The 10,098-nt window shown below is 36.2% G+C and overlaps 1 protein-coding gene across 4 annotated transcripts; it reads left to right on the top strand.

The window, feature by feature from the left end:
• The first annotated feature begins 976 nt into the window (after nucleotides 1-976).
• LOC101261954 (probable acyl-CoA dehydrogenase IBR3) lies at nucleotides 977-9,752 on the top strand. Of its 4 annotated transcripts, none has more exons than XR_741665.4 (17): nucleotides 977-1,612; nucleotides 2,249-2,404; nucleotides 2,487-2,627; nucleotides 2,755-2,886; nucleotides 3,222-3,407; nucleotides 3,542-3,619; nucleotides 3,803-3,922; nucleotides 4,285-4,383; nucleotides 4,494-4,611; nucleotides 5,060-5,322; nucleotides 5,415-5,606; nucleotides 5,923-6,065; nucleotides 7,872-7,956; nucleotides 8,039-8,248; nucleotides 8,693-8,840; nucleotides 8,963-9,067; nucleotides 9,150-9,752. XR_741665.4 is itself a non-coding variant. In XM_010323160.4 (17 exons), the coding sequence occupies exons 1-17, from the start codon at nucleotides 1,478-1,480 to the stop codon at nucleotides 9,339-9,341; spliced, it is 2,508 nt and encodes an 835-aa protein (XP_010321462.1). In that variant the 5' UTR covers nucleotides 977-1,477; the 3' UTR covers nucleotides 9,342-9,752. The 4 variants fall into 4 exon arrangements, 2 of the variants coding, with proteins under 2 accessions (XP_010321462.1, XP_004229266.1); XR_011221457.1 differs by having other exon boundaries at nucleotides 2,249-2,383; XM_010323160.4 differs by having other exon boundaries at nucleotides 8,688-8,840.
• The last annotated feature ends 346 nt before the right edge of the window (nucleotides 9,753-10,098 follow it).

Consider the following 10,098-nt stretch of genomic DNA (forward strand, 5'->3'; position numbering starts at 1 on the left):
TTATTCAAATGCTAGAAGATTATTTGATATACATAACGAAAGTTTTATGTCATTCATTCAAATTATGACAAGAAACTAACAAAGCAAGTGACTCAACACATAGGAGATGTGTGATTTTTTTTCAGAAAGAAAAAACAAGCTTCAATAAAATTGAGATGATCAATCCCCGAGTTAGAAATTATTTGATTATGTAAATGCAAAATATTTATTTGATCTACATAAAGTTTGATCACAAATGGACTATTTATTTGCATATGGAGACACAACAATATCTTGGAAATTCAAAGAATCACATTAGTAACCACTTCGCCAAATCATGCATAAATAATATTGTTCTATGAATTAAGTCGGGAGTGTGTTTGGTTGGAATCATGATCTATCATATTCAGAAAATATGTGATTTTTAAAAAAAGGATATTTCAGCCACCATATACGAAAATGATATAATGCTCAATTGAAGGGAGAATACAATCAAAGGAGATCAACAAAATAAATTTCACTAAAAGCTTTTTTTCACACATGATCTTCAACAAAATGGTGAGATAGACGTTCAAAGACCCATTCAAGTGATACTCTTGTAAACTTATTCACTAAGGATTATCAAGATCAATATTTGAGAAGTTGTGATATAAGATTGAAATGCATCGTCTCCGAGATATCAAGTAAAATTTTTATCAGGAAGAGAAAATTAGGTGTTGTACTCTTTTCCTTAATCATTGTTTTGTCCCAATTGGATTTTTCTGGTAATGTTTTTAACGAGGCAACATTCAAAGCGTATTAAAAGATTTGTGCACTCTTTTCCTTCACTATGATTTTTTTCCACAGATTTTTTTTTCCTAGTAAGATTTTAACGAAACACATTATCTATGGACATCCAAGGGGGAGTTAAAAGAATAGTATAATGTCAATATTCACCACATCAAGAAGTTACTCACCCATTATCTCCATTATTTTCTTCCATTGTGAAGATAACCATAACCTCCATAACCTCAAACTTTATAACCATTATTCTCATAACCTCCCACTTTCTTAACCCCCATTATATTCATGCTAATATCATGTATATAACTTATGCCTCTATGTTACGCTATAAATAGACACATAAAAATTCATATTGTATGCACTTGAAAACTTGAAATAATAAGAAAAATTCTCATCTTTTGTCTCCCTATTTCTATTGATTTGGTCTTCTATATTTCTTGTCCTGTTTTGCAATATATTTTAATGTTATTTCTCATTTTCCCAACAATTATCAGGATAGATAATTTTGGGGGCAAATATGAGCCTGATTGGGATTAAATTATGCAAAAAAGAGTAAAATATAGGGAAGAGAGCGTGAATTTCAAGAGAAAACGTTGAGCATGATATGGATAGTTCCCAAGGACAAAACTTTGATCTTTTATCCAATTCCTTTTGTATCTGTTTTGTGGTTTTCAAGTCAACTTTCAGCCCAGTGTTTACTTTTGGGTGATCCGATATGGGGAGTAGAACTTGCGATCTTGTTGGCCAAGTCAACCCAGCTCAGAGTTTCGATACACAAGCTCTGCTTCGCTATGCCTCTGCTAATGTTATTGGCTTCCCTGCAAATCCTTCTCTATTTACTATATCTCAGGTCTTGTATTCTTTGCTTCCCTTAAATTTATATATTCGAATTCATGTAGCGAGTTTTATTCCTTACAGCAAAGAACTGTAACCTAGGCAATCCAATTTGTTTGTCTCGTTAGAAAGAAAGGAACATATGATAGGAAGGTCAGAACTAATCAAATAAAGTGATGAAAAAGGAATTCAGTAAGATTTCACTATCAATCCATTTGTTTTAAAGAAAGGGAAACTTGTTAGAATGATAAACAAATGTTTTATACAACTTCAGGTTTAGGGATGTGCTTGTTTCTAAAAGAGCATCATCTAAATGTAATGTCACAATTTTCTTGAACAAAATTTAAAAGTAACTGAAAAGAAAAAGGAGAAGACTAGAAGAGCATTCCCTAGATTAGTAATACAAGTTTTAGTTCCTTTCTAACAAGGAGAATAAAATCAAAGTTGCTAAAAGAATTCTTGCAAATATTTGAAATTATGAGCTCCACATCAGACCTGCTGCTAATTAATGATGTCGTCTTGTATCAATTGAACTTACAAATTTCTTTAGTTCTGTGTGGCTTTCATCTGTACACTCAGCAGAGGCGAGTTTTTTGTTGCAAAGTTATCACTTCTCATTTGTTTCTAAAATGCCTTCCTCACTGTGTATCAGTTTGGGCATGGCCAGTCAAATCCCACTTTCCTCATTGAGGTTGGCTCAGGAACCTTGCCAAAAAAATATGTGTTGAGAAAGAAACCCTGTGGAAATTTACTGACATCTGCTCATGCTGTTGAGAGAGAGTATGAGGTCCTGCATTCTCAATTTCTCGTATGATGTATATAAATAGTCATATGTCGTGTTTGTGCATTTTGGCTGTGTTGAACTTGATATTTTGATCTTGACACGGCAGGTTCTACATGCATTAAGTACTCACTCGGTGGTCCCGGTCCCAAAGGTTTTTTCTTTGTGTACAGATTCAAGTGTGATTGGAACTCCATTTTACATTATGGAGTATCTGGAAGGACGTATCTTCGTAGACCCGACGCTACCTGTGCGGATTCTGTTTTCAAATTTTTATCTTCCTAGATTTTTTAGATTGTGAATAATATTAGTGTGGTTGGTAAGGCTAATTCTTTTCATTGATTTAAAAGACAATGTAACTTTTTTTGCCTCTTTAGGATGTACTCCCTGAAAGAAGAAGGGTCATATTTCGTGCTGTTGCTCAAGCTTTGGCCGGTCTTCACTCTGCTGATGTTGATTTAGTTGGTCTTGGTAACTATGGGAAACGGATGAACTATTGTAAACGGCAGGTGCAGAAAATTTCATTTGTGGAAAGCTTAAATAAACTTCAATACGAAATAGTTTGGTTCAATAACATGAACCCTTACATATTTCTCTCTATTCAAGCTCATTTTCAGTCTCTACATTTCTGGGGAAATTAAGTAGTGCCTGATTGTTTTTTTTGTTAGTCTACATTTCTTGACCCTTGAGATTTATTATGTTACTGAAAATACGTGTGCTTTTGGGTTTTTACCCTAACATGGTTAGTTACTTTGTTCATGCAATGCACCTTTTAGGGGTGATTTTCGGTGTTTAATTTTTGAATATTCTTATAAAGTTTGATAGTTTATGTAACCTAGTTCAGGTGGAAAGGTGGGCCAAACAATATCTTTTATCTACTGGTGAGGGTAAGTCCCGGAGAAACCCAAAAATGTTAGAGCTGGCTGATTGGTTACGGCAACATATTCCCCTTGAAGATTCCTCTGGAGCAACAGCAGGTCTAGTCCATGGTGACTTTCGGATTGATAATGTTGTGTTTCATCCTATTGAGGTGCAGTCCTTGAAAGCATCTGATAACTTCCTTTTGTTCCTTGTAACTTTATGCTATTAGAGTCCTTTCAAATACATGTTACATTTTCCTCTCTCCCCGCTCCTTTTAGCTGATTCTGTTAGTTGATGTTGCAGGATAGAGTGATAGGTATTCTTGATTGGGAGCTTTCCACTTTGGGTAATCAAATGTGTGATGTTGCCTACAGTTGCTTGGTACTGCCTCTCTTTTGATACTTCTACTTAATTTCCCGAAATCATTTGACCAATGACACGCACCATCCTCATAGTCACATTTCTGTAATTAATATCCCTTGCAAGCATTTTAAGTTCCACATGACTGATATATGGACCCAAATAAGAAATTTTAAAGTTGCTAACATCTTTCTTTCTTATCAGGGATTTATTGTGAATATTGCATCAGAAAGTATAGAAGAAAATAATGGTTTTGAACTCACCAGCTTCCCTGATGGAGTGCCTTCTCTTTCCAATTATCTCGCAGATTACTGCTCAGCGGCTGTAAGACCCAATTTTCTCTGTCTTTGTTAGATAGTCATTCTTTTGCAGGGATATCTGTTACTTAACTTTGTTATACTAATACAGAACAATAGTTATAAAAAATACATGTCCCACATTAGTTCCTTTGTGATGCAAGGAAAATAAACTGACTGGAGTATAGGAATTGTGACATCTATTGAGAATCGCTGCGCTATACTATCATCTCAAATCCAATTTTTTTGAATATTTGTATGCATGGTTTATCATCTTCAATTTTATCTGGTAAATATCAAGAGAAAATCAGCAAACCTTTTACTCTTTATGCACCCTAATATTGCAACTACTTGTTTCTGATTCCTTTGGGCTTTGGATTTTGCATTCAGGGAAGACCTTGGCCTATCGAACAATGGAAGTTCTACGTAGCCTTTTCCTTATTTCGTGGGGCTTCAATATATGCTGGAGTACATTGCAGATGGATCATGGTAATCAGATTTCAAATAAATTTTATGGGTGACATAACATGTTTTGACCAACAATTTATTATGTATGATTTATTTTCTAATATTATAAATCTCTAATAATAACTTTGCAGGGTAATGCTTCAGGAGGTGACCGTGCACGATGCGCTGGGGAAAAGGCTGATGCCTTCGTTAGAACTGCATGGTCGTTTATCCAAAGAAAATCTGTTCTCCCTCAGCACCCTCCAACTGGTAAATCCTATGCTTTAACAACTTCAATACTGTTACTAATTTTGTTAAATTCTCCGATATTGGATGGTAATTCCAGTCTTTTTAATTCTTCAAGAAATCATACACTCTACATTTGGAACTCTTTTGTAACATTAAAATATTGAACCAAAAATTTGCTCTATTCAAACTCAATTTTCCAGTGAAATTGCAAATATCCTAGTCATTAACCAACACTAACATGACTCTGCAATGAAAAGAACAAGTTTGCACTTAGAAGATCACAACCTTTTATCTTTACATTCATTTTCATCAGCATTAAATGTCCACGAGAACTGTTACTATGTGAAATTGGTGCACAATAATATGACAGGCTACTATGACTTTGTTGATCACGTCACTTGAGATATCGAAACCAAGTTATAATACCTGTTTCCTTAGTTAGATTGTTCTGTTGTGCTCAACTATGCAGAGACAAGCTTAGAGGATCATGTCAGGCAACTTGGACATGATAGCTCAAATCAAGGATTACCTATGGGAGGGAAATTTGTGCCCAGTGAGAAGGTTCAAAAGTTGAGGAACAGACTGACAAAATTTATGGAGGATCATATATATCCAACAGAAAATGAGTTTTACAAGCTTGCGGAATCTTCCATGCGTTGGACAGCTCACCCAAATGAAGAGAAATTAAAGGAGCTGGCCAAAAAAGAAGGATTGTGGAACTTATTCATACCAGTGAGTTTGTAAAGCTCATTTTGTCGTAATGAAGTGAAAGATATTTGTTTTCTGAGAATGTACCTGATGTTTTATCTTCTACTAATATGTAGTTTGATAGTGCTACGCGGGCTAGAGAACTTATTTTTGGCAGCCGAAATGGTCTACTGAACAATGATTTTGGTAGCTTATTGGGTGCTGGTCTTTCCAACCTGGAGTATGGATATCTGTGCGAGATTATGGGTCGTTCTGTCTGGGCGCCACAAATTTTCAACTGTGGTGCTCCTGATACAGGAAATATGGAGGTAACATAAGTATTGCTTAATATTTTGTAAAGTGATAGTTTGCAAGTAGCTACTACAATAATCTTCTTTTAACTTAAGTCAACGAAGACTCTGTTAGACTAGGATTGTATATGTATATACTATATACCTATTCCTATTCTAACAGACTCCAGAAATAGTCTCAAGGAAGCATAATTATATCTTGCACCAGCTGTACTGGAAAACTTAATTGGTGAAAAGTGAAACAAAAGTAGGTTCATAGAAGACAATTTGCTATACCCTTCGGAGGCATAATTGTCTATGTTGTAACATACTTTTGGGTGAATCATCTTTTCAGGTATTACTTCGGTATGGGAATGAGGTACAGATGAAGGAATGGCTTGTTCCCTTGCTTGAAGGTAATATACGCTCTGGCTTTGCAATGACAGAGCCTCAAGTTGCATCCTCAGATGCCACCAATATAGAGTGTTCCATTAAAAGGTAGACACAAGCTACATCTTTGAAAGATAAGAAGTATATGAGATACAGCATCTCTTTCTGTCTCTCGTATTTTTATCTTAAATATAGACACTGTCGAAGATAACTGAGCGATGTAAAATTGGACATCTAGTGGATTCTTCAGAACCTTAGCAAAGACTATCAAGGTATTAAGAGGGTAAAGTAGACATAATTATAGCCATCATACATATCACTAATTGCATTTGATAGCATGTTCCCCTCCCCCATTCTCTTAGGGTCTGAGGCGGCCAAAAGTGGGCAAAAACAAGGAAATGAAGGACATGGAAAAATAACAGAAGAAAAAAAAACAGAAAATGAGATTCTGAAGTGAAATAATTGGACGTGGTAGCAGGATGTTCAAAACAGTTTTCCCTTTTTATCTTGTCTCTTATCTCATGATCTCAATGCTTCTGGAAATGGCATCTTACTATCTACCCTCAATCCAATCTGATTCTGATTCCCCATAATCTCTTTCAAGTTTGGACACGATCAGCCAATATAACCCTCCTTAACTGCCCTAGCTTCTTGCCCATCGGGCATGGTGGCACATCTTCTTGATTGGGCATCTTTCAGCAGGGAAACTGCATATGAATTAGGAGCACACTCTTAACCCCTGAACTTCCTTCCTAAGGGCGGATGTTTTACTTCCTGCTCTTTGTCCTTTCGGAGAATATGTTTGAAAGGACTACTCTTAATAATATTAGATGCTCGACACAAACTATTAAATATCTCCTAATTCTGTTATACGAAATCCATTACACAGGCAAAAATTGTAAATTATCTTTTCATTCTCTCAATAATTTACTCTTCTCTTGGCGACTTAGTACTCCCTCTAATGTCGTATTTACACAGTTCAATTTGGTGTGATCAATGAGGTGCTAACTGCTAATAATGTGTTATATCTCATCAATGGTCACTTTGATCCCAAGATGGTAAATCCAAATTTCCCAATTTTGTGGGGGAATCTTGAAGTACATTGATAAAGAAAAAGAGCTGCTCAGTCCACTAAGCTTTTGCAATGGTATGCAACCTTACTCTGCATTTTTGAAAGAGATTGTTTCCTTAGCTCGAACCTCTGGCCTCCAGGTCAAATGACAGCAACTTTACCAATTATGCCAAGGTTCCCCTTCAAAACACAGTTATGTGTCTTAAAATACTTGATGAATGTTTCAGTGAGAAATTCCCAAGATTGGGATTGGGATATCATGAAAGATGTTGAACGTGAATCTAGAGAAATCTAACGGTTCGTGTCTAAGTTGCTCAGACCCGAGTGTAGGTGTCCAATACGGGTACAGATCTAAAGGTCGGATCCTTCATGATCTTAATTTTAAGATTTGGGGCTATGGATCTAGATATGGATGCGGGTTTGGGAATTCGGCTTAAAATAATTCAAATTCGAAATAGAGTTATAAAATATGCCGAAAGTTGCTGGACTATTTTAAAGCAAAGCAATGCACAAATTTTTGAGTGCAAGTTGGAATTAGAAATCATGGTATTGTGTCAAATTTCTCAATCGATTTCGGCCAGAGTACCCAAAACTGTTAGATGACACCCGGTATGGTTCCCACATCCACGTCGTGTCGACATGGGTGTGGCACCAAAAAAGAAGAGTACTCGCAACTTAGGTTGAACCTTTATTCAGTTTAGAAGGATTCTGTTCAGCTTAATTATCCTATGCTTGTTGAATACACAGGAACCTTTAGGGGATTTTGGTCATAAAAGAAAACTGAAGCATGCTTGAATTTGTTAGATTAATAAAAATAACTGTGAGAGCAATCCATTGTACAGACATGGCAACTCGTATATTATCAACGGGACAAAATGGTGGACTAGTGGAGCCATGGATCCCCGGTGCAAAATTCTCATTGTGATGGTTAGTTCTTGCTTCTCAGCGAAAATGATTTGTTTCTGTTAATATTTTTATATTCAGACCAGTTAGTTTGGATGAATGGCAGGGAAAAACTGACTTGGCAGCTCCAAAGCATAAACAACAGTCCATGATCTTGGTGGACATAAACAGTCCTGGTATTACCATAAAGAGACCGCTAACAGTATTTGGCTTTGATGATGCTCCTCATGGGCATGCAGAAATAATATTCGAGAATGTATGCGTCCCAGCCAAGAATATCCTGCTTGGTGAGGGGCGTGGGTTTGAGATTGCACAGGTAACAGTGTTTCATGTATTTAACGAGTTCACTTTTTACATATTTTATGACATTAGCCTTTAATGAGCTAGTCTTTTGATGGCTATTTATCAGAAGTTCCTACATCTGTTACATTCAATCGATCATCATACTTTTGCATTTTCTTTTGGATTTTGCACATCCCAGTAAAGTGATTTAATCTCCATTTATATTACATGTTCTAAAGTTTGTGTCGACCATTGTTTTTCAAATAATTACAACAGGGGTTTTGAGGGGAAAAAGAAGAAAATTCATGCTTTTGTTTAAATTTAGTGGTACTTCTTTAAAGGGGTCATCGTCTTATGAATGACAGGACTCATATGAAATGCTACACTGCTCATAATGGTTATCTGAGGGAAGATATCTGCAGCATATAGAATCGTATGACTGATACTTGGTTGCTGAACTCCTTTTCTTGTAGGGTAGGCTGGGACCTGGAAGGTTGCATCATTGCATGAGACTAATAGGTGCAGCAGATCGTGGCATGCAGATGATGGTTCAAAGGGCTCTTCAAAGAAGAGCTTTTGGAAAATTAATTGCTCAACATGGCTCTTTTCTTTCTGATGTTGCTAGAGTAAGGTTTTTGCTTTTAAGTTTGGGCAAAGAAAACCTCCATAACAGTAACTGCTTTATTAAGTTTGTCTCTTCTTTTTCTGTAATTCTATCTGAAATGATACATGACAATGAACTTCACAGTGTCGAATTGATCTGGAGAAAACCAGATTATTAGTTCTCGAAGCTGCTGACCAGCTTGATCGGCTTGGAAACAAAAGGGCCCGAGGTAAAATTGCAATGGCAAAGGTAAAGCATAATAACAAGGACTTGCGTGATTGCACTATTTTCTCCTTCTGAAAATACTTTACCAGGATTTTATGGTTGACAGGTTGCTTCTCCAAATATGGCATTGAAGGTTCTCGACACAGCAATGCAAGTGCATGGTGGTGCTGGTTTATCCGGCGACACTGTTCTTGCACATCTCTGGGCTACAGCAAGGACATTAAGAATTGCAGATGGTCCTGACGAAGTACACCTGGGGACAATTGCAAAGATGGAACTTCAGAGAGCCAGACTGTGAAAGGTTGATACAAATACTTCCTTTTTGCATTGACACGAGTTGTTTGCTTGCATATGGCTTCAACCTCTGCCCTGGTCAAGAAAATAATAATTGATAATAGACTCTATTGGAAACAGAGGGCTGAGATCATGAAAATAGAAGGCTATGGAGCATAAAGTAGCCCAACAATGAGTTTTAAGTAAGATTATGGTATTTGTATCGTATCAGCAGTTGTCTTGCTCGATAATGGTGTCAGTTTGTGGCACCTTTATTAACTTACCTACTGATGTATACATGATCTCTAAACTCTGATTTGCACCATCTTGGTTTTTACAGTATTATTTTTTTCTTCATTTGTCTCTGTTGAAACTCTTGAAGCTGTATTAGATAACCTTGTATAGATATAGATGTAGATACATGTGTGTTTCTTAATTTGTTACTTCCAAGTGTTTTTTTGTAACCAATTCATGCATTTGCATGGGTTTAGAACTTGTCACTAGTATGGTCATTGACCTAGTTGTTATTCTTACAATAACCTGTATTTATAAGGTTAATAAACAAAAACAGAAATAAGATGAAACAGAAAAAATATAAAATACAAGAACTAATCCGAGTCCCCAGAAACTATTGTGTGTCCTTAAGAAATTTAATCCCCTCACTGTACCCAAGGTTATGGATTAATTTCTCCCAAGATAAAACGGATTAAACCTGTTAAAGAAATAGCGGTACCTCAAACTTCTTTAACTTCAACGAACTTTAGAACAACAACAAGTCACAC

Source organism: Solanum lycopersicum, chromosome 1, assembly GCF_036512215.1.
Source record: "Solanum lycopersicum chromosome 1, SLM_r2.1".
Classification (NCBI taxonomy): domain Eukaryota; kingdom Viridiplantae; phylum Streptophyta; class Magnoliopsida; order Solanales; family Solanaceae; genus Solanum; species Solanum lycopersicum.

What these genes read in the sequence shown, in the direction of transcription:
- LOC101261954 (XM_010323160.4), top strand. Translation starts at nt 1,478, where the DNA reads ATGGGGAGTAGAACTTGCGATCTTGTTGGCCAAGTCAACCCAGCTCAG. An exon ending in TCGTAGACCCGACGCTACCT is followed by an intron (nt 2,628 to 2,754) that starts GTGCGGATTCTG and finishes TTGCCTCTTTAG; the next exon opens with GATGTACTCCCTGAAAGAAG. An exon ending in GCAAAATTCTCATTGTGATG is followed by an intron (nt 7,957 to 8,038) that starts GTTAGTTCTTGC and finishes GATGAATGGCAG; the next exon opens with GGAAAAACTGACTTGGCAGC.